Source organism: Serinus canaria, chromosome 5, assembly GCF_022539315.1.
Source record: "Serinus canaria isolate serCan28SL12 chromosome 5, serCan2020, whole genome shotgun sequence".
NCBI classification, from domain to species: Eukaryota; Metazoa; Chordata; class Aves; order Passeriformes; family Fringillidae; genus Serinus; species Serinus canaria.
The window spans coordinates 14,776,092-14,799,256 of NC_066319.1; the positions used below are offsets into that span (position 1 = coordinate 14,776,092).

The 23,165-nt window shown below is 42.0% G+C and overlaps 2 protein-coding genes across 4 annotated transcripts in view; both read left to right on the top strand.

Annotated features, from left to right (window-relative positions):
- Positions 1 to 5: 5 nt before the first annotated feature.
- Positions 6 to 10,747, top strand: LOC103827017 (tumor necrosis factor receptor superfamily member 23-like). Of its 2 annotated transcripts, XM_050975679.1 has the most exons (10): positions 6 to 85; positions 1,407 to 1,497; positions 2,230 to 2,361; positions 2,513 to 2,624; positions 3,224 to 3,291; positions 3,926 to 4,027; positions 4,976 to 5,010; positions 5,103 to 5,156; positions 9,205 to 9,250; positions 10,044 to 10,747. In XM_050975679.1, the coding sequence occupies exons 1-10, from the start codon at positions 41 to 43 to the stop codon at positions 10,226 to 10,228; spliced, it is 870 nt and encodes a 289-aa protein (XP_050831636.1). In that variant the 5' UTR covers positions 6 to 40; the 3' UTR covers positions 10,229 to 10,747. The 2 variants fall into 2 exon arrangements, with proteins under 2 accessions (XP_050831636.1, XP_018763401.3); XM_018907856.3 differs by lacking the exon at positions 5,103 to 5,156.
- Positions 10,748 to 11,084: 337 nt separating this feature from the next.
- The window catches only part of CARS1 (cysteinyl-tRNA synthetase 1), a 33,392-nt gene continuing 21,311 nt past the window's right edge, over positions 11,085 to 23,165 (top strand). Inside the window, exons 1-7 of one of the 2 annotated variants that reach the window (XM_018907847.3) lie at positions 11,085 to 11,212; positions 16,007 to 16,252; positions 19,087 to 19,178; positions 19,993 to 20,081; positions 20,360 to 20,456; positions 20,912 to 21,010; positions 21,964 to 22,113. In XM_018907847.3, the coding sequence (XP_018763392.3) occupies positions 11,185 to 11,212; positions 16,007 to 16,252; positions 19,087 to 19,178; positions 19,993 to 20,081; positions 20,360 to 20,456; positions 20,912 to 21,010; positions 21,964 to 22,113 (801 nt within the window). In that variant the 5' untranslated portion in view covers positions 11,085 to 11,184. The remainder of the gene's footprint in view (positions 11,213 to 16,006; positions 16,253 to 19,086; positions 19,179 to 19,992; positions 20,082 to 20,359; positions 20,457 to 20,911; positions 21,011 to 21,963; positions 22,114 to 23,165) is intronic. The other variant, XM_009102207.4, reaches the window with a different exon arrangement.

Consider the following 23,165-nt stretch of genomic DNA (forward strand, 5'->3'; position numbering starts at 1 on the left):
GGGAATAAGAGCGGCGGCAGCGGGGGACGGGCCCAGAGCGATGGGCGCCGTCATGGGAGCCGGGCGAGCGGTGGGGCTGCTGCTGGTAAGTGCCGGCTGGGGCTCTCTGTCCCACTGCTGCTGGTAAGTGCCGGCTGGGGCTCTCTGTCCCACTGCTGCTGGTAAGTGCCGGCTGGGGCTCTCTGGCCCGCAGGGCGTGGGCTCGCCCTCTACCTGCTTGCCGCGAGTGGTGGCTGCCAGCCGTCCGCAGCCCGAACCTAAATCCTGGCTTTTGAGGCGGAAAAAGTCTTCCTCCAGCTCTAGCGTGAAGGACCCTTGTGGTTTTTTCTGTCCTTTTCTTCTTCAAGAGACTTTGGTAACCTTCCCGAACTTTTGCTCGTGTTTGATGTCTAGGGAAACCTACGGCAGCGCCGCTGCCGTGAACCCAGCGCCCTCAGGGAATAAATGTAGCGCGTCTCCGTCTGTTCCTACCGCGCGCGCTGCCACCCTTCCTTCTCTCCTCGTAGGAAAAAAAAGTTACAAGTCAGGAGTGAGTTCTTTAATACTCCTCGGGTTATTTAAGTGTGAAACTGGAAGTTCTCACCTCCCCGCAGTTACGGGGAGGATTTTCAGTCTACCGAGGAGAGAGTTTAAAGAGTGGGACCCTCTTGGTTTTAGCTTAGACTTACCCGCTGCTGAGAATTTGCTCCAGGGAGTCGGAGTACCGGCCTCCTCTTCCCCTCCTCCCGCTTTTGCTCTAGAGGATTTCTCTCCTTGTGTGAGGCTTCTGAGGATGTGACTCGGCTGCCCCGGCACCGAGCCTGCCCTCGCCTCCCTGGAAGCGCTTGGACATACCGGGACTGAGAGGATGCGTGGGAGCCCTGCCGGGTAGTGCGCTGCCTGCACGTTTCATCCTCTAAAAAAAAAAGTCATTCCCAACGCTCGTGTAGTATTGCTAATGACTCGACTTGTCTTCTGGCTAAGATTTGAGCCAGTGAGACGTGTTGGAGGAGTCTGTGGGGCGTTTCCTCAGTTTTGTGGGAGCGAGACTGGCACTGATTCTGATGAATTAAAAGGATGTGGGAAGGAAGAAATCCTAATTCCTTGCTCACCGCAAAAACTTTGGCGTCTGCAGTTCAACTGCAGTGAGATAGTGGAAAGCAAACAAAAGTTTATATGGTGGCAGGAACGTGTGGCAACAGTTGCCTAAAGCCCATCAGCTGCTGCACGGTGCTGCCTTAACCCCAGCTTTGTGATGGCAATTATTGCTGTGAGCAGCACTTAGCAGAAATTAGTTTGGGTTTCCTCTGTGGCTTCCCATAAACTTCTGAATGTGTTTCCAAGTCTTTACAAGTTAATCTCCCCGAGATAGTTATCGTGTCCAGGGAGGATGACTCACTCAAGAGGCCTGTTTGCCTCCGCTGTAGGTTGTGCTGCTGACGATGCCTAGAGCCCGAGCGAACTGTGGGGAGACAGAGTACTTCCATCAAGGTCTCTGCTGTGTCTTTTGTGAAGCAGGTAAGACTTTGAGTAGTTACAGCTGATAGCAATTGCTTCTAACATTGCATGCTGTGAAAGTGTAAGCCTGGTTGGAGCTGTGAGGACTTCTTGGTGCTGTAAGGGCTGGACTCCATTTTCAAGTAAGAGCCCCTTAATGCAACAGGCAATGACTGGGAGAGGTGCTTTGGCAAGCCAGGAAGCCTTTGCTTGTGGTTGAGGATAAAATTTTTGAAGTTAAGTGATTTAGTTAACACAAAACAGGCCTAGGGGAATTCTGATATTTGTGTCAGTAGGCAAAACTTCAGTATGATTTTGCTCTCCTCTCCATGCTCAGTGTGTGCAGACCTAACAAGTTCTGCACCAAGAAGAAAACTCTCATTATTATCAGAACCTTACTGGTGCATTTAGGTGGGATTCAGACAAAGGAGAAGTTTTTTGAAAGCAGTTCTCCCTGGGCTTGCACCCTTCCTTCAGCAATGGTACCATCCACAGGCTCCCTGCCTGCTGCAGTGACTCATCCTTCCAGCAGATACTTTGCTGGACGCCTCGTTTTGCACCTCTCCCTGAGTCGCAAATTGCAGATGTGCCTCCTGGCTCTCCTGTGCCTCTTGGTTTGTGTGATATGTGATTGATTTGCAAGGAAGAGTTGAACTTTTCTCAGGAATTTGTGTTGTAATATCTAGGTTTAGCCCTTTGTCTGTCAAAAGAACCCCTGAGATTTCTGCTGCTGCCAGTTCTCTTCTCCCACAGGTACCTTTGTGGCTGACCACTGCAATGCTTCGCATTTGAAAGGAAAATGTGACCCTTGCAAGGAAGGAAAAGGCTTTACTGCCCATGCCAACGGCTTGGAGGAATGCTTGCCTTGCAGACGGTGCAAAGACGGTACCAAAACTTATGAAACCTTAACAATTTCCCCTTTTTTTAATGTGGAAAACCTGGTCTTCATTGATCATATTGAATTTAAAAGTAAATTGCCTTTATGGCCTGAGTATAATCTTTGCACTTGCTAACTTATAATACATTTTATTTTTAGATCAGATAACTCTGAGACCCTGTACTCTGACACAGAATGCTGAATGCCAGTGCAAACAAGGGTATTTCTGTGATGATGAGGGCTGTGAAATGTGTCGAAGAATCAGTCAAGAGTAAGTCTGAGAATAAGTTGCTATTTTCCTTCTAGGGAATGTTAGAGCTGTGGCCCAATCTGTGCCAATAGTTAACACATGTCTTCAGGCTGTAAATAATTGCCCTGAAGCCAAATGGCATTTTTCATGCAGTTAAATTATAGGTGTTAAAACCTGTAATGTTGAGACCTAGAAAGATGTGGACTTGGGGTTATCATTGTGGTTGTTGTTTATGACTGTAAACTTGCATTTTTCGTGTCTTGAGGTTGGTATTTCACAGAACACTTGAATGAACTTTCTAGCACCCAGCTGAAAATTTTAGTATGTAGAGCTACCTGTTGAAGTTAACTAACCGTGCATGAATAATGCCTATACTCTGTGGTTTGGTTTTTTTTATTTTTTCTTTTCTCCCTCCACTTAGACACTAACATACATGAATTTTATCGGCTTTGCTTTTATCTTGTAGTCTTGTGTTGGTTTGTTTAAAGGTACACCTTTATCAAAGTTTATGCATGTTCCATTCATGGTTCTGAGCTCTGTCTGAAAAAGAATCAGGCCTGGACAGAGCTATGTACTGATCTAGAAATGTTGATACAATGTTCTGTTACCATCCACTTCAGGCATCTGGATGGGAACGAAATCCTGCTGAATTCCACTGATACTGCAGAACTAGGCTTAACCAATCAAGGTCTGTTACACAAATCCCACTCAGCTTGGTTTGTTGGGTCTGTGGCTTTAGGCTAATAACACCAGAGTAGTCTGTAAACAGTTTCGACTGTGGTTTCGACTACTGTAATGTATTTAAGAGCAGCTGCCTTTTAGTCTGGGAGTTATTTACTAAAGACGATTCTCAAAGGGGTTGATGGGACAAATCACCTGGAGTTTCACTTGGTGAAAAGCTACATGTGTTGCCAGAGTTCTTAAAGTTGCAAGGGTGACACAGTTGAAAGTTATGGGTAGTGTGAAAATGCTAACTGTGCCTGGAGTAGCTTCCTTTTCTGCCAGGAATGCTCACTGTCCATGCTACAGCACCTGAAGCTAGCTATCATCTTTTGCATACTTGTTTCCCCTTAAGTGTCTCTCCATGAAACCCTGTGGAAGTTGCATTGCAGCTCCCTGCAGAGCTCCCTGATGCCTTTGGGAGCATGATGTGCAGTGCAAACAAGTGCTCACATGTTCAGGGCAATGTGTCCATGAGAGTCCCAGGACAAACTGTCTGGGTTATTGTATTAGTTCTGGGCTTATGTTTTTCTCTAGGACAGCAAGGAATATCTTTTTGGGGGACTGTTTCAGTACTAATTTTTTTATGTCTTACTTTGCAGGGAAGGAAGCTCGTGTTTGGGTTATTCCGGTGCTTCTGTCGGCTGGTTTGGGTTTACTAGTAGTAGTTGTTGTTGTTGTTAAAAAGCTGAAGTGTAATAAAGGTAACTGCTTGATTATTATCCATTAAATTTGCTTTCCAGAGTTAGGCAAAGCATGCACTAGGGCTGTCCCTGGTTCTTGTGTTGCCTTACAGGGGACCTGTTTAAGCTCTAGTTCATTTTGCATGTGATTGAAATTAGCAAATTAGTAAAGTGAAGAGTAGTTTTGCTTGGTAAATAAAATGCATAATCCTTAACTATGAGCTTTCTTATCTTGCTGACAGATGCCTCTGCTTCAAAGCAAGATTATCATAAGGTCCTTAGAAAGGACTTCTCCAATCAATTGGCAAAGAGGAAAAACCTGTGTGGGGGTTCAGATGCATGGGATAAAAAGTAGCAACTAATTAGACCACTAATTACTTTCACTGTGTTTGGTTGTGGGGATTTTTTTGGTACAAATTGGTTCCCTTTAGTCATTTGAACCTCTTAATGTGAGTGTTTGGTTGATAAGTTCTGTGGGAATTTATTTTTTAGTGGAAATTGAGCTGTTTTCCTTGGAAATTTCTATTTCCACTATTGCGTTTTAAACTATTTTTGCTACTAGCATGGTTAAAGTAATACTGAAAGCAATTGTGAATCTTAAGTGCTAAGTTTGTTGAAATCACGTTTAACTGATTGTATTGCAGTAAAGACAATTTCTGCCTTCTGTATTGCAGTAGCCAACAAAAAATTCTGAGAAACAAAAGCTGGAGTAAAGGAGGTTGCAAGAGTGGCTTGAAAGTCAAACAGCATCTTGTAGTCTGCATTTACTGAGCAGGATTAAGGCACAGTGTTTGTGCTGTTGGTGGAAGCTGGGGTGAAATGTATGACAGGTCAAAGAAACTAAATGGTTTTTAAAAGCTTTGGCTGTGTTACAAAAGTTTCTATTGTGTATAAGTCTTGTGTGATTTCAGCCATGTTTAAGTTGCTGCAATACTTAGAAGTTGCTCAGACTTTTTTTTTTTTTTTCAGCTGCCTCAACTGTTAAAGATGTGGAGGGATGTTTGGTAAGTATGTGATGGACCAAGTGCTTCATCTTTAATTGCTCACAGCCTAATTGTACCTGACACACAGGCCTCAATGTTTTGTCTCACTGTAGATCTCTGGTAGGATGTGTTCCTGTGATGCAACAAGTTGTGATTCATGCAACAAGGTCAGAAATTAATTAGCAAGTATCTGATGCATTCAATAGCTGCTGGTGTCTGCTGCAGTTGGCCTTGTCAACTGGACAACACTTCAGAGCCTATGACCAGGATGCTTTGGAAGCAGGGAAAATACTTGGACTAGCTGCAAGTTTTCACTTCAGACCGTCTCCAAGTGATACCTTGATCCAGTTTATTTCATTTTTGCTGCTTCATGTGTATTCCCCAGCTGATGGCAGCTATTGTTTGGTGTGGCAGCACGGTGGTGTTCCAGCTCTCATTGCATTGTGACTACCAATTATTAGTTCATAGGATTTAACCACTCCTGATCCAGTGAAGTGATTGAGTCTTCCTGCCTCTGGGCTCATGTCTCAAGCTACAGACCAAGACCTGACAGTCAGAGTTCTTGGTCTTAAGCAGTCCCAAAAGAGGAGGGGTTCAGAGCATGCCAGTCTCAAAGTACTTCCCTAAAAAGGGTTCATCCAGCTGAGGCTGGCTGCTGGTGTATGTTCCAACTTGAAGCTGGGTATACCCTGGCATCTTGTAACCAAATGACATTTCAGAACCTTACTGTTTGTGTCTAAAAAACCTATTGCTAGTCCAGCACTCTGCGAGACAAATACAAGGCTGGGTGAAGTAAATCTAAGCTGGCTTTAATTTCTGTAGTTAGAAACTACATTGCTGCCAGCACCACAAGGCAAAAATGAGCTCAGTCTTAGTTTTACACAAAAAATGTTAGTCTTGATGAACAACTAGGAAAAATATCCAGACTGTTCTCAGTGTGTGTACAGCACTTTTTTTCTCACTGGAGCTTCTCTTGTCCCTCACCAATGCATTACCCACCCAGTGTATACACTCTTGTCTGATGTTACTAATTAGACATTTTGAGTATTTAAATGTATTTTAATTATGCAAAAATACTTGAAGACTGAGGAAACAGAATTGAAAGAGATGTTCAAAGGCTCACCCTAAATTCTGCTCTTTTTCTTTTTTAAGGTCCATAAGTGGCTCAAATATGTGAAACACCCCAGGTTTTTTGTTGCATTGTGTCTCCCCTCATGCCCTGGCCAGATTTGCAGCACTTCATCTATTTCTAGAAGCTGATGAAGAAACATGACAAAAAACCTGGTCAAAATGCTGTAGCATAGGAATAGCAAATATAACATGTCTTTAATTTCAATAAAATAGTTGCAGAATGATGCAGTTACAAATTGGTGCATGGTGCCACTTGTCTCTCCTCTAAGAGCTGTCACAGGCAGATGCCAAATCTGCACTTGCAGTCAGCTCATGCAGCTGTAAGAGTTTATTTGCTAAGGAGAGTTCCACTGATGCAGTCCTGAGACTGAGTATTTTGGCACCTACACACCTTTCCTTCCAAAGAACCATTGAATTCATACTGCTCTAATGCCCCCAACAACTGCTGATACTTGAATAGCTGGGTTTTGAAACAAGTGTCAGCCATGACACTGCTCTTTCAGTCATTTGTTTTCTTGTTTAAGGATTATCCTGTGTAAAGAAGATCAGCTTATTTAATGTGCTTATACCCTTAAACAGAATGTGCTTCAGTGAGAATGATGTACAACTACCTGGGTCATATGTAGGGGGGCTCCCCCTCACGTCCCCCATATGCATGTTAGTCACGGGGTGGTGTCACCTGTGGGTCACTGTCACTGTGCAAATAGGAAGCGTGCTGGTTTATGCTTACAAAGAGCTTGTACCTTAATAAACACAAGTCTTAGGGGCAGAACAGTAACTCTTCATCCTCATTTTCCACATATAAACAAATACTCCTAAAGCTTGCCAGCTTTAGCACTACCTGTCATGTGAGACATGCTGCTCTGCTTTGTGCTTGTACTGTTCATGCTACCCTGGTGCTGTACTCCCTGGCTATGCTTGTTTAATGAATTGATAATGCCAGAGATAAAGGAAGCCTTTCCTGCTGGCTTCCCTCCTTCTCCCCTCACAAAAACTATGCAATGTACATGGGTGCCCACTGGCTTCTTTCAACTGATTATAGTTTGTGTACCCACCAGGAAAGCTAATCCAGGCACAGACAGCCCAAGGCAGTGCACTTCCATGGAGCTAACAGGCTACTCAGCAACAGTTCTGAGCATCAGCCTTGACATAGCAATAGGCTTGGGACCCCTGGTGCTGTTTAGTCATCTCAGGTGCAGCAAGGCAGTTTAATTCCCTCTGTCTTAGGAGGGGGACCTACCTTCAGTACCTAGAGAGGAGCAAGCAGCAATCCACATCAGTGAGAACGTTAGGAAAAGTTTCCTGTGGTTGTTGTGGAGGCAACAACCTCCACAACAAAAGGTTCCTGTGGTTGTTGTGTGCCTTACTCTGCAGCCTGGTGGGTGCAGAACAGCCAGGGAGGTGGAGAGTCAGGCTCTGAAACAATTTTGTCACGATCCACTAGTACAAGGTAGGGTAGTGATGGTTCTTTTTACCTGTCTCTGAGTGCAAAAGACACACAGCAGGGGACTCTTAGTATTAATCAAAACAAATGCACTTTTTCTTGAGTGCCCTCAGCAAATGTGATAGAAGGATTAGAAAGGAGATAAAGGATAGAGAGAGAGAGAGAAAGGCAGGGGGCTGGGGACTAGCTACCAATGGCAACATGAAATCCCCATGGTCCAGCCAATAGATCTGTCTTGTGTTGGGGAGAATCTCAAAGTCTTTGATTAATTCAGGGGTCTTTTGTAGTCTTATGTCAAGGAAATGGGTACAGGACAGTGGAGAATAAGTATGTTGAGAACAAGTACAGACAGTTCAGTTCTGAACAGGAAAATAAAGTCCCAGCAGTGAGCAGGACCCATTGTTTCAGGACTGGGTCCCATGGGAAACCAGTCTTGGTCCAGTGAACACACCTGCAGGCAACACTTGGCAGATGTCCTGCTTCAGTCAGGCCAGCACCCCTGCGTGAGAATTTTAAGGGTCTCAGTCCTTGGGGGGGCTTCATTCTCTGTCCTTGATGGTGGTCATGTGACATACAAAGGATCTTCCGTGGGGGATCACCAAAGTTACCCCAGAAAGTCAGCCTTTCTCTAAAGCAGGTGGTGTCTGGCCAAGAGGTGGGGAAAGCCATGGGCTATCGTGATGAGTGGGTATTGTGAAGCAGGTGTAGGCGTGCAGAGGGAGCTGCTCCTTGCCAGGCCCTGCCCAAAGCAGTGTACCATGGGGACACAGCAAGCACACCTGAGAACAATCACTTGGCAAGCATCCACTTCAGCCAGGACAGAACTCCAGTCAGAGTCTCCAGCATCTTGGTCTCTGTCCTTGTGATGGTTGTGAGGCAAATGAGGGAAACTTTGGACTGTCTCTTACATGTTTGAAGTCTAATTCTGTAAAGGCTGCTTCTTTGCAAATTATCAGCTCTCCTTTTATGTCTCTGACATCTGGTGACTTCAAGTATTTCCTTTTTTTTTCTCCAGAAGAAAATAGTGGAAGGTAGTGTGGTTTCTGAGCAGGGCACTGTCCCGTGCAGGAGCTGGAAGTGCTGTATGACAGCGTGGTTGAGGAGGATTGCAAAGTCCTCATTGGCAGCAAAACCTGTCCAGAATTCTGCTTCTCAGCAGACTGCCCTATCTAATGTTCTAAGTGGAACTCCAGCAAATTGTAGGATAAGTGTACATGTGTGAAATGACCATTGTATTTTCTCTAATATAGGTATCCCTTTAGTTGAGATTGTAACTATTCCTAGAGCTTTTAGGCAAAACAACAGAGGAAACTTTCCCTTAAAGATGTAATGGGAAGTACGGGAAGTGATAGCTTGGGGGAAAAAACTTCAATCCCTCATTTAATTTACCCTGCCTCTTTCATCTCCCCAACAGAAGCTACTGTTTTGTGATAGCAGCGAATGTTGCCTTGGAGGCAGTAACGTGTTTGTTTCACCATGCAATTTTCTTTACTCCAGTACTTTCAGGTCTGCTCTGAAATCTGCTTCCCTTCCCCTCTTTGCTGTATGTGATGTGAAAGAAAGCTGTCAAATAGGTAAAAAAACAATAGTGAGTGAAGCACCCTGATTTGTTGGAGTAATGGTCCAACTTTTTATTACAGGTACAAGAACCAAGTCAGATAATTGCTAAAGACCTCTTTACACATGGTAAGTATTTCATGAATTGGCAGTACTTGGAATTTGGTTTTATTTCCTCTTGACGTTAGTCTACTTACGTAGTAGTGTAAAGAATATTGCTTAGAGCTCTAAGGCTTCCACTTTATTGTAAAATATGCTGAAACAGGATTATTGCTGCATTTGTAATCCCTGTGGTGAACTGTTCTACTTTGGAGCATGACTTTTGTGCATGGGAGTATAGCACAGTCATGATTTTAAGAATGGTACAAATTTTTGAAAAATGTTTTAAAACAAGTCTGCATTGCAGCAGTGTACTCTGCTTTACTGAGTGAGGTGTAGGTCAGAGTGAGAGATCTCTCAGTCAAATGTCCCCTCATGTTGAAGAGCACATCAAACCTTCATACACCTACCAGCAAATTGTTGTGCTGGATGTCCAAGTGATGGTTTTTGCTCTGGTGGTCTTGGTGTGGCAAACCTGTGCCAGCAGCATAGTGAAGTGGTTAAAACTTCATCTTCAGTAGCCCGCCCAAGGGAACATACCAGCCAATGAAGCCTTCCTCAAAACCACTTTTAGTGGATGGTGTCCTGCCTTAGGGGACCGCTACTGAGAATGCACCAATACCTTTAGCTACTTTCAAGGCCATTTAGTAGAAAACTTATTTGTCCTGCTGCTTCTTGGGTGCCTAACCCTGCCTTGCTGCTGCTGTTTGATCTGTGCAGGTATTGGCTGAAAATTAAGGGGAAAGTATGTGTGTGAGCTATGGGAAAAAAACCCTGTGTTTTAAAATCCAAGCTGATGTGTGTTGTGTGCTTCTTCTTGCAGAACTCAGAGAGACCTTTGATGTCTTTACAAAGGAAGTACCACCACAACAGTGGAAGCGGTTTATGAGAACTCTTCTACAGGAAAACAATATTGATAAAATTATTTCTAAATTTCCTAATAATACAGAAGAACAATCATATCAGATGCTTCTCATCTGGAAAAACAAACTGGGAAAGAAACAATGAATTATTAATTTACTGGATGCATTGAGGCACATAGAGACCAAGACTTATTACAGCATATTAAACACTTTAAAAAGTAATAACATTATAAGTAAAGTAGAAGCTGAAGATTAATGTTTATGAGGAACTGCAAAAATGTTCCTGTGTACATATGTGTGTCTTCAGACTTCCTTAAATGAGGGTGTCAGAAACTGCTGGTAGAAATGGAGTTGTTAGCCACCTCAGCTCATGGAGGGAGCCAGAGGGGATGTAATGCCTTTGTTGTTTTCATGTTTACATGACCTTCCTACCTCTGAGTCATATAATATTAAAAACAGGTGCTGGATGCCCACTTCGGAGCCAGGAGCTCGGGCATCCCTTAGTTTGTGGCAGTGCTGTCCCAGCCTGGGGGCAGGGATCAAGAGTCCGCTGCTGTTTTTGAGTACTGTGATGCTTTAGTTTCCGAAACCATTTTTTGTTGTATCGGACTGCTCAGCACCGCTATGTTTGAAGAACAGCAATAAAACCCTGGCTCGGACAGAAGCTGGCTCTGGGACTTTATTTTGGCGGCGGCGCCTCCATCCTTGGGGCTATTTAAGCAGAAGCGGGTGGCGGCACTCGGAGCTGGGGCTCGGTGGGTACCGTGTACAGGTGGCCGCGGTGCCCTGGGCGGTCATATCCCGGCCGGGCAGCGCCGTGTGGGGCGATGCCGTGTGGGGCCGTCCGGAGCCGGGCCGTGTGGGGCGGTGCCGTGTGGGGCCGGACGGTGCCGTGTGGGGCGGTGCCGTGTGGGGCCGGACGGTGCCGTGTGGGGCGGTGCCGTGTGGGGCCGGGCCGTGCCGCGAGGCGCTGCCCGTTGCCCGGGTGACGCAGGGTTGCCCGTCGGAAGTAGCGTAGTGCGGGCGGGGCGAGGCTTCCGGACGCGCTGTTGCATCAGCTCGGGAGCGAGGGCAGGCGGAGGCAGCAGCAGCAGCTCCGGGATGGCAGCAGCGGCCAGCGCCGAGCACGGTAGGTGGGCGAACAGCGCCGCGGGCCCCCGGCGGGGTCGGGCCGAGGGGCGGCAGGGGTTGTCACGGCTCGGCGGGGGCCGGGGTCGCGGCCCCGCTGCTGTCACGGCGGTTTCGCGTCCCCTGCGCGTCCCCCGGCTCCGCTGGCCAGGGCACGCCCGGGGGGCCGCGGTGGCGCCGAGCCCCGCTCTGGGGGCGCGTCCTGCGGGATTTGGCTCGCCTTGTGCCCGCCGCGGGTGTGAGGTAAATGCTGGCGTTCGGCGGCTTGTGGAGAGAATTCGGAGCTCCTCGTCACCCCCGTCCGGGAGCAGCTGTCCCTCGGCTCGGTGCGTGCCGGGAGGTGCTGGGTGCGCTCGGTCCTTGCGGCGCTCAGCGCGCCGTCCGTGCTTTCACCTGTCTCAGTGCCTCCCGGACTGTCTTTCCCAAGGCATCGGTGTTCTCTCCTGAACTCACGCCTGAACTTTTGGACTTTTACGGATATTTTTTGTGGTCGTGTCTTAATGATCGGTTGTACTCTTCGCTTCCATATGGAAGGAGGGCTAGGGTAGTACTATAATTTTTGGCACTACTGTAGCAAATGGAAACTTGGAATACCAGTCATGCAAGTATGAAATACTATTATGGTATGTAAAGGGTTGGAAATTTCTGTCATTCCAGTTGAGGATTTGTAAATACAGATATTTTTGCCCCTTTTTCTTTAACAAAGCAACAAAGTAACCGAAAGTTACTTTGATCTTTATTCATATCGTGTAATATTCCCACTCAAGTGCAACATTTCTTGTCATCAAGGGATCAGCTTTTTCAGAAGTCTTTTCAGTGTCTTAGGGGGAAAAAACCCGAGAAGGGCTCAGTTCAGGTGCACTTTGACAAACTCTTTAGGTACTATTTGTTAGGGGTGGTTTTTTAACTCAATCTGCAGTTGTTATATTTAGTTTCAGTTCAGGAAAAGTGGAAGTGAAACTTTCAGGGTCAAAAGTCTTGGATTGACAAGCTCTTTCTTGGTGTGGGATACTCCAGTCTTAAAAATCCCTGCTCATCCAAAAGCCTCTTGCTCCTTATGTATGAGACTTGATAAGTCCTTTGTTTTCCTGTAGCTGTGCATGCTGTGTCTGGCATTAGCTGGAATCACTGCATTGCTTTGGTTCTTGTGAAATGTTAATGGAAAAGGAGAATTCATCTTGTCTGAGCAGATGGTTGGAATTCTTTTCAAAGGTACCAGGGTGGCTGGCCAGGATGATAAATGGCCAGTTTGGAGCCGTATTAATAATGTTACATTTGTCTTTTGTGGGTTGTCTTAAATTTGTGAAAGCCAAGTTGGATGAGAAGTTACATTTCAAAATGTTCCAAAATGGGTAAGATTTCTTTATGGGGAATGCCTCTGCAGAATTCCCAGAACATTTACATTGTCATCTAGTTATGACTGACAAGGTTAGCAGGTTCAGGGAAGCTCAGGAAACATAATTTTTCTCTGAAGTGAAGTAACTCACTGGTTTTGGGTCAGCTGGCTTACTGCCTTCTTTATGGCTTTCCTGTATTTACTTTGCCATGCAGCACCTTCAAGGAGCAACTTCATTCTCAAGTTAATAGAAGTGAAAATTTTCAATGAAATTTGATACTGTGGGGATTATGTCTTGATTGAACCTCAGAAGTTATCTTACGTGCAGATAAAATGTAGAAGCTGTCCTGTTCCTTTGAGTCTGTGTGTTGCTGCAGTCTCTCAGAAAAATTCTCAGTGTCCCTTAATAGTCTCTGAAGCATTCCATGCATGGAAAGAAGAATGTGTGACAATTATATCACCAAGAAGAGATTGTACACCAGCGGTTGTTCTGTGAAAACTGTATTAATTGATGTCTGCAATGGAACTTTTTTGAAAGAACTTTCTACTGGATGACATTAATTCTTCTGATTTTTCAAGGTTATTTTGCTACCTCTCCAATACTCGTGCTCAGTGCTTGTTTCCTCTTGTGTGATACAATATCTATGGATCATTCTGTTCACATGAGGTAAAATTCAGTGTTATGCAACAGCTCTGTAGTACTCTCATGTTTCTGCTGTCAAGGAGACACTTTGTGATGCACTTGAGTAGTAACAACTGCATCTGTTCTGTTTTGGGGATGGAAAAAAATTGAGTTAGAAGGGCAATTCCTTAGCCTGTTTTCCTAAAGTAACAAGGCAAGCAGGTCAGATGTACATGTATCTAGTGGGCCTCCTCCCTCAGTGCTTTTTGAATCCATTGATAGGTATTAATTAATCAATCAGTTTGACAGTGGGCAGCTGCCTCTTGCACACCACTGGCAGACTTAGTGGTGGGCTGGAGCTGTGCAGGAGGATGGGAATATTGAAGGGTATGGGAAAATAGGATGCAGCACTTAGGAAGTACCAGGAAATAGTTCAGTGAGAGTGTTTACTGAATTGAAGGAATTGCAAGATGGGGGGAAATAAGGATGCAGAATGGAAATCACAGAAAACCAGGTTCTGTGGATTTACTGTTCTTCTTTTGGCCGTACATAGACAGCTGTCACTGATTCCTTTTGCTTGAAACGAGTGATCCACTGCTACACTGCCTTCCAGGGCAGTGTTATCACAGTCATCTGCTCAGCACAGCCTGTGAAACTTACGTGGGACCCTGGGAATGGGACAGTGAGCCTGCCAAACATTTTAAGTTGAAGTATTAATGTCTGTGCCAAGATTGATCAAAAAAATTTCAGTTGTTAAGCTTATCAGTGCTGAGCTGGTCCTGACCTTCAAAGGCAGTGTTTGCCATCTCTCCTTGCCAAAATGAGCTTGTATGAGTGCTGTCATATTTGTTGTAGTTGTGTGTAAGTTTGGGCAAGTTCCCTTTCAGATTGGTTTACAGATGTGGTTGGAAGCACTTAACATTGTTTCAGATACCCTGACTTGCTTCCCATTAGCAGCCTGATGTGTGAATAATGGTCATAATAACTATAATAATACTTTGCAAATTGAGAGTTGCTTTTCCTTGCAAAAGATCTTTTCTTTGACATATGGTTTCATTTCTACCTAGATCATTCTTGTAATACCTTTTTTTTGCCTTCTCCCTCATATGTATACAAAATTCATGTTCAAGTCTTAGGTTTCCACTGTTAATGAACAGAATTGTTACAAACTATTTAATGTGTACAAACATGAAGTTCTATGTTGATAAACATCAGTAAATATTTAGGAGCGTGAAAAGATTATAGTAAATTAACTGTGTGAGCCAAAGCTGAATCCCATTCAGCTGGGTAAGGCAAGCCTGTAAGGTGGAGTTAAGGACCATTATTTCCTTGGTATTCCTTATTTCTACTGAGCAATTACATGAATAGGCCTTGAGAAGGATTTATACTTTACATGGATCTGTCTTCTTTTGTTCATAGATATTAAACATCTTTTGTGAATTTTGATTATTTTAAATTTTTTTAAAGTCATTGACCTTTTTTATTAGTTCTCCCACTGTGTCACTGTATCTCATTTATACCTGAAAGGGTTGAATACAAACATGCTTGGTATCTAGCTGCCATTTCTCTGTCATCCTGAGTTGCTGTTGGATATTTTAATAATTTATTTCTGTATAGAAAATGGTTCATAAAGTTTTAACTGTTGATATTTGGAAGAACTTCAATTGTGCCATCCCTCCTGTCCTCTCCTAGCCATCACTTTCCCATCTCCTTTCATTCCTGCCTTTCCAAGAGTTGTGTTCTGTGAGCACCTCCATGCTTTGGGAACTCCTTGTGCAGGAGATATTCCTGCCAGAATGAGAAGTGACACTTCTGGCTGTGGTCTTGGTTGGGGTCTGGGAGCAGGGACAGGTGCTCTCCTGCTGCCTTTCTCACTTTACTGCACGTGACCTTGGCTTAAATTACCTTGCTGGCTGACTACCTAGACAGGTTATTGCCTTTATGTTTGTACAGTACTTTGAACATGAACAGAGCTACAAACATTGAATCATTGTCGGAAAATGTCAATGCTGGGTTTGCCTAATGGCAGTGCTAGCATAACCTCAGAGTGCTTTGTGCCCCCTGGCTTGCACAGGGCTTGCTCTTCCAGTGAGCATCCCCACCAACACACAGAGCTTTCCTCTGTGTCCCTGCGTTTGTCCAGAGGAGACATAACTGAACCTGCTCTGCCTAAATACCAAAGAAATCACAGAATTAAAAATTGTGAGAGAGGGGCGTGATCTGATATCCTTTCTGTTAGTTTGTGTAGGTTTTACTTATTTTAAATATTATTCATGAGCCTGAGGAGAGAAGGGGGCATGGGAGAAGCATGGGAATATCCAGCACCAGCTGAAGTGCTGAGTTTCTAGAGCAAGTCGAAAGAACTGAGCATTGTGCTGGCAGCCTGTGTGCAGGCAACACCCCTGCAAAGATGTAACTGCATGCTCAAGTTCAGTAGACGTATTCACAGCCTTTCCACAGTGCATAAAATGAATCATATTTAAATATTGGCAGAATGAGTGTTTTAGCAGCATGGAAAAGAGTGACTGATTAGATTTGCTCTCTGTGAAGGATTTTCTCCAATTTTGGTAGATTATATTCTTCATGAAAAAGACCTCTGTTCTTGTCCTTATTACTCTTTGAAAGATGTCTTCAAAAACTTACGGCAGCATGAACATAATCCTGGTAACAGGAAATACATTGTTATTTGGTAGCTTGTATTAAATCTAATTTTCTCAAATTTCTTACCAGTTGCCAGAGCTAATTTACAGGGGGAGTTGTATATTATAAGGATATATTTTGGTCATGGGATCTCCTTCTTTTAATGCTGACCAAATGTCCTGTGCCTCTCTTTACAGCTTCCAGCTACAGTTTTATTCTGAGCATTAGTGAAGAGGAAGCCAGGGTGAAGGCTCTGAACGAGTACCTGAGCACTCGTAGTTATATCCAGGGGTTCACATTTTCACATGCAGATGTGGAGGTGTTCAGAAAGTTTTCGGGGCCACCTGTGGACCGGTATATCCATGTTGTCCGGTGGTACAGACACATAGAAGCAATCTATGATGGCAGCAGTGACAAAAATGAGCCTTGTAAACTTCAAACAAGTGAGTAATATGAAACTGGTGGGCAGGTTATAGACTAGCTGACATTGTATTGGTTGTTATTGCGAGAAATTCCCTTTCATACTCTCTTGCACGCCTTAAGATTTAGTTTCAATTTGTTTTCAAAGTCATAACATTATTCTTGCATACAGTTACTGTGCAATTGATAGATCCTGACCTATTTAGATGTAAAAGCTGTTACCTTTTTTTTTTTAAGTTAAAATTCCTCTACAGAAATGTGTATTTTCTTTAAAAAGCTGGCTGTCTTCTAGTTTGTAAAAGAATGTGTGGGTTCAGACTTTTTCCTGGAAATACCAAGATTTGCCCAGTCTGCTTTTTTCCCTGCAAGATTATTCAAGTAGTTGTATAATATACAAATCCACAATAAAATAAACTGAATACTTCCTCTTCTAATTGTTATTAACACTGAGCTTCACAAAGAATGTCTGGGGTTCTTTTTTAACCTTGGTAATTTAGGCATGCTGATGATTTGAGGAAGTATTAACTGGTTAATCTAGGTCATTGTGTAAGCATGGGCAGGCATTTTTGGGAGCTGCATCACTCTCCTGAGTTGTTTCCCAATGAGCTAGTCTAATTTAATTGCTTTATAGTGAGATCCTTGCTCAGGGAGTCATGAAATAATGAAAAATAACAACTCAGAGCTGTTGTATAGTGCTTGCAATATCTGCAAATGAATGCATGTCTGTCATTCTTGCTGATGGTTGTTAACTAGTATTGCTTCAATGCCATCTTCTCACAACCTCTCCCCATTTGTGTTCTCAATTTATAACAGACCAGCAGTTAAAATCAGACTGCTGTGAGTTAATTCTGTGTGTTGTGTGTGCCTGCAAGTGTTTGTGCTAGTTATTATTTCCTTCCAGCAGAGAAGGGATCTCAGCTGCACCCCTGCCTCTGGTAGCAGATCTGTCCACTAGCTGCAGATTGTCTGTAGGCTTCCATGGATCAGGGTGGAGCAGAAACAGAAAAGGTTTCCATTTTCCTGACCATGTAATCTTTCGTATTAAATCTCTCTTTCTGAAGGATTATATCTTCATGATGTGTTTCAGGAATCCTGGAATGGTGTTCTCAGTGTTCACCATGAAAATAACACACAAATCTATCATGCTTCTTAGACCTTCAATACTTCCTTGTTGTTTTTTTGGTGTACAAGAAAACTGTGGTGGATTAGGGCAAATGTACTTCACTTCCACCAGGGGAAAGGCTGTAGGCTGGCAGAGGTGTATTGGACCAAACTAACCAATATTTTACCAGCCTTTTACTTTGCCCTTGGCATCTGTACAGTGGATAAAATGTGACACCTAACTCTCAAGCTCAGAAATATGGAGTGCAGTATCTGGGTTTTTTCCTTATGTTCATGTGGTTGCAACTGAAGAAAGCTTTACAGATTTATCTTTTATTAGGCTAACCCACACAGACTTCTTTCCCTGAGGGAAGCGTTGGCCACAATTAAGCATGCCAGAATAATCTTTGTAAATCAAAGAGTAAACAAATCCATACCTTGGTGTATGACCTGTGTTATGGAGAGACTGCTCTTGAACTTGAGGTGTTCTGTTCAGGAGTACTTCATGCAGTGAAACGTTTAGAATGGACACATATTTCCATGGATTCATAGCATGGAAATTAAATGAAGTCCCATGAAATGAGACAGAGTACAACACTTTGCAGATTTTTTTCTTATTTGGCAGTTACTCAAAAAAGCAAGATGAAGAGATTACATTTTTTATACTGTGAATGTTACAGTATACTTACTTGAAGGTTTTGAGCCAAAATATGCATATGAAGATATTGAGAGAAACAGAGTTAATGAAGAGCACCCTGAAACACAGGATAAGAGAGGCAATTTTGTTGTCAAAACAAATAGTTTGTGTAATACTTTACTTGCAGTTAAAATGCATACCATGAGAATTCCTAAACTCAGTGCAGTATGTATTAAGCTGGCAAATTTCCTGTATTTTTGAGTTTCTTGGTTTGCTTTCATTCCTAGTTAATGTGATAATTGGTTTAACATCATTACAGCTGTAAGCAGCCCAGTACACAGCAAACTGCAACTCTTTGACAAATCACTTGCCCATACTTCTCTTTGAAAACACCCCATGAGCTTAGCAGCTATGTTGCTTCTTACAAATTTAGGAGAAAACAAGTTCAAGAATATTGTCACTAATATTTTAACTACTCTCTTTAATGGCAAAGCATAGCCTCTTTTTGAACTGGAGCATATTTGTGGTAAATGAGTGTGTTCAGAAATGCCTTGTGTACTTAGCAACAATGCATGATAAAAAGCTGGGGTTCTTTCTAAGCCTTTCTGTCAGCTCTCCCTCTCACCCAGAGTGCACATACTCTGTCAATATTGGCTCTAGAGACCACCTCTGGACTCTGGAGATATTTTACAAATTCTGTGTGAGATCTGTGATGTGCCATCACAGTAAAATCAGTGGTGTTGCAAAAAGCCCAGGACTGCCATAACACTTCATTAATGATTCATTAAATTTCAAAACTCATGGTAATACTTTACCTAAATTGCATGCTCTTGCTTTTGTACCCTCTTCCTCACTGCTACTTGGATCAAAAACTAATAGGAATGGCAATTCAGAGAGTAGAAAATAAACTAGATTGCAATAATTTACTTTGGTTTTGGTGGCTTTGTAGAAGGCTCTAACAGAAGTAGCTGCATTACTAGGATTGAAGCTCTTTTCTCCATTTAGATATGGGGTTTTTTTCCTTCTGAAATAATGATGTAATAAGGAGAAAATGTTATATTGCAAATCTGTTTGGGAAAAGTGTCTTTTAAACTTGCTTTAAACTACCTTTTCTCCTAGGTAAAGGCAAACGTGTGCAGCCCCCCTGGTCTCCCCCTGAAGGGACAAAACATTCCAGGCTCTGCCTCTACAACAGCCTGACTCGAAGTAAGGTGAGTAAATGAAAGGGAAGTGGGGATTTCCCTAGAAACACAAATAGAGCACTCATCAAATCCTTGTTTCTGAAGTGTTTGCCCGGTCAATAGTCAGGTCTCTGGGCTGTATTTTGTAGAATGTTAACAAGCACGGGCCAGGAGGTCTGTGCCAATCAATTGCATTAGCTGGCCAAGTGTAATACTATTTACATTATTATATATATACACTACAAGTGTGAGTCTCTTTGTGCATATTGCATAATATTCAGTTCCCAGTTTCAAGTTGTCATGCAAAATAGCCTGGCGTTCAGCTGTAATAAACCTAAGTGTGGGCAGTGTGAGCAGAATAAAATCACAGTTTCTTTATTCAGATGTTGTCTATGTAAAAAAAGTCTCACCAATTATATAGTTGCAATATAAAAAGTGTAAAACTTCTTGTGGTCTTGTTTGAAAGTCCTTTGGGAAAGAGGAAATATTAAGAATATAAATTTTACATGGTTAAAAGTATCAGTGAACTGATTATAGGGCATAACCTTTTTCAGTGCAAAAGAAAACTCTTACAAACAGTTTGAATAGTGCCCTGCTCAGTCCAAATTGTTGTAACCTTGATTGATAAGAATGCATAGAACATAAACACGCACACCCCAATATCTCTCTCACATGATTAAGCTAGTGGTGATCTTTAGTTATGGTAAAGTTGGGAATGGAATAACTTTTTTTTTTTTATAATTATAATCCACATTTTCATCTTCTAATCTCCAAATGGGGTGTTACTGACCTGAGATCATGTCTTCTATTTCTTCTGACCATTGTACCTTTCCTTTCAATTAAGGAAGTATTTCAGCCTCAGAATGGTAAAAAGGTCTTGTGGTATTGCTGTGGTCCAACAGTTTATGATGCGTCTCACATGGGACATGCCAGGTACTGCATTCCTTACTTTGATATAGGTGATAACAGTGCCTAGTGGAAGCAAAAGATTATTAGAAGAAGGTATTATTGAGATGAGTATATTACTATCAATGTTTGCAATTTAAGATTAAAAGCACGATATAATACTTTATCATTGTGGGATTAAAAGCTTTCTAATAGATAGGGGCAAAGTAAAACTGCTGCACAGTTATTGATTGAGGTTAAAATGGTTTGTGCATAGAATAGATACAGGTGTTTACTAAAAACATCCCTTATCTTTTTGGTTTTAGGTCCTACATCTCATTTGATATCCTGAGAAGAATCTTGAGGGATTATTTTAAATATGATGTTTTCTATTGTATGAATATTACAGATATTGATGACAAGGTAAGTGTTTGTTTTTTTTAATTGCAATCTAAAATGCTTAACTTTTAGAATGGAAGTCAGTCACATGTAATTGCCACTTGATAAGCCAAGATAAATCTTACACTCATTAGCTGAGACATACATTTTGTGCACCAAGGCATTAATTTTCTCAGTTTTGCAGCACTCCTATGGTAGCAAACCCTTTAGTGTTGTATAATAATGAACGGTGTCACAATTAATGAAGATTCAGTATTTTAAAGATATAGTTATACAAAGTGCAGATGAAATCTATTATGTACAAAAGGCATTTCTCTATGAATATAACAAGCTACATGAATAATGTGCAATAATACAAATCAAACACACCATACACAGTTAATGGACTACCTCAACAGAGTCAATTAATTACCTCATAAGGCAAAGAAAATAAACCATGTGTCACTTCACAGAAATATTTTCATGTTTCTGATTTGTAGATCATCAAGAGAGCAAGACAAAATCACCTTTTTGAACGATACAGAGAGAGCAAATCAACACCAGATCAGCTGCTTGAAGATGTTAGAACTGCCTCAGAGGTGGGTGTGGTAATCTCTGCTTATGTTTTAGGTTCTCACTCAACAATGTAGGAAAGCATCTAAAGAATGCTTCAGACTTTGCTGCCTCCTTAAACTTTCTGCTTCTTTTAGTTCTGGTACTGCACATGTTAGAAATGCTACTTGAACTGCACATCGCTTTGGTTTTTGCATTGTTTTAGAATTGACAAATTCTTTAAAAGGCATCCTTGATTTCTGTGATCTTAGCACTTATTTGTGAGTGCATGTATTGCTCAAATAGCATTTGGATGTTTGTATGTTAGAATTCAAACTTTTAAAATAATCCTTTAAAAGAGTTTTTGAACAGTGGTCTGTCCATAATCTTTTAAAGCTTGGGAGGTTTCTCCTTTGTACCATTGATGACCTTGGAAGGAAAAGGCTGGAAAGCTTTAAGGATTTAATAAATTGTGTATTCAGGACTGAAGGTGAGGAAAGGTGATTCTCTGGTAATTTTTAGAACTACAGATCACAAAGAGATTATCATTCTAATGAATTGAATACAGGCCTGGAAATAGGAGCCTTGGAAATTTCACCCAACTATCTTTGCCTGACATACTGCCTAAACATTGCATTTAATCTCTTCCTGTTTCACATTAAAGCTTGTCCTTTTTAAATTCATGGTAATCAACTATGCAATTAAGGTGATCAGCTGCACAGAAAACGCAAACAGCAGTAATTATGATGAGGATGAAGTGATTTATGAAGTCTTTCTGAGAAAATGAATTTGGATGCAAACTAAAGTCTTGTGATTGCACCATTATTTCTGATGAGGAGCATATTTCATGCTTCAGTGGTTGATGTCAAAGCTTTTTCTGTGGCACAATGTCTTATTCATCACTAGCAAGGTACTGTGTGGCTAAGATAATATTCTGTGTATGGAGCATGGTCCTGCTGTACTGCAGCTGACTTTGTAATTTTTTTATTTTTAATTGTAGCTCTTTTCAGTTAAATTAAATGAAACAACAGACCCAGATAAGAAGCAGATGTTGGAAAGAATTCAAAATGCAGTGAAGTCTGCATTTGACCCTCTACAAGAAGCTCTTCAAGCAAAGCTCCCTGCTGAAGAGATCAACAGATGTCATGAGGTAAGTTTGAGCTCCTTTTTATGTTTTATATTTGGCTTGTAATTTTTAGGAGGTTTAAAAATAATGTGTAGCTTGTAGTAATTCCCTGAGACAGTATGGAACCTTTGATTCATAAAGAGAGAAATTGTGGAGCTGAGAACTTTTTAGTACTCTGCATTCAATAAGGAAATTTGATTCTACAGTTCAACTACAGAGTTTTTGGATGCTGTTTTTATCAACTTTTTTTTTAACCTTTCCAATGAGGATTTTGCTCTTGTATGTAGTTAGACTTTCTCTTGTACTTTTTTATCTTGATGAATTAATTTCATTACAGGTTATTGAACACACATTTCTGATGTTCCAAGGCTGGTGGCAATTTTCTACACAAGTGTTTCTGTCTCTGATCAAATCGGAAAATACCTCACACGAAGTTGTGCTCAGGATTATTTTTATTAAAAACAATTACATATAGTGACAAATATTCATGTTGACTTTATTGATTCTGTCCAGTAATCAAGTCAGTCAGTATAACTATTTTTAGTAGTTATTGCCTTTTTGTAAATTACTTCCATTTTCCTCTTCTCTTGCTTTCAGATTATTTGTGAGAAGTACTGTGGAGTACACATGGCTATGTGCTCCCTTCTTGAGAAGACCCTAAATTACGGGGGTTTTTTAAAAGGCCCAGCTATTCTAATCAAGTGCTTTTATAAAATTGAATACTGACCTAATTGAATTTTTAAAAACCCTGAAATCTAAGCAGTCATACCTTTTGCATTATATCCTAGTGTCAGAAATAGAAATTTTTTTCATATAAGACTAAAATATATCCTTGCTGATGTCCAAATTAGTCTTTCAGACACTTTTTAGCAATGTGCACAGTAAGGCTTCTGCTAGATTACCCAGTAGCAGTGGGGGAACAGAAAATGTAATACAACTGCAGGTCCTATCTGGTATTTTCAGCATAAGGTCCAGATGCCTATTGAAGTGATCAGTATCAAAACAGATACCACTTAAGTGTTTATCTTCCTTGCTCTGGTTGTTTCATCTATATCTATGAAGAACAGTATGATAAA

What these genes read in the sequence shown, in the direction of transcription:
- LOC103827017 (XM_050975679.1), top strand. Translation starts at nt 41, where the DNA reads ATGGGCGCCGTCATGGGAGCCGGGCGAGCGGTGGGGCTGCTGCTG. An exon ending in TGTCGAAGAATCAGTCAAGA is followed by an intron (nt 2,625 to 3,223) that starts GTAAGTCTGAGA and finishes CATCCACTTCAG; the next exon opens with GCATCTGGATGGGAACGAAA. An exon ending in AAGATGTGGAGGGATGTTTG is followed by an intron (nt 5,011 to 5,102) that starts GTAAGTATGTGA and finishes GTCTCACTGTAG; the next exon opens with ATCTCTGGTAGGATGTGTTC.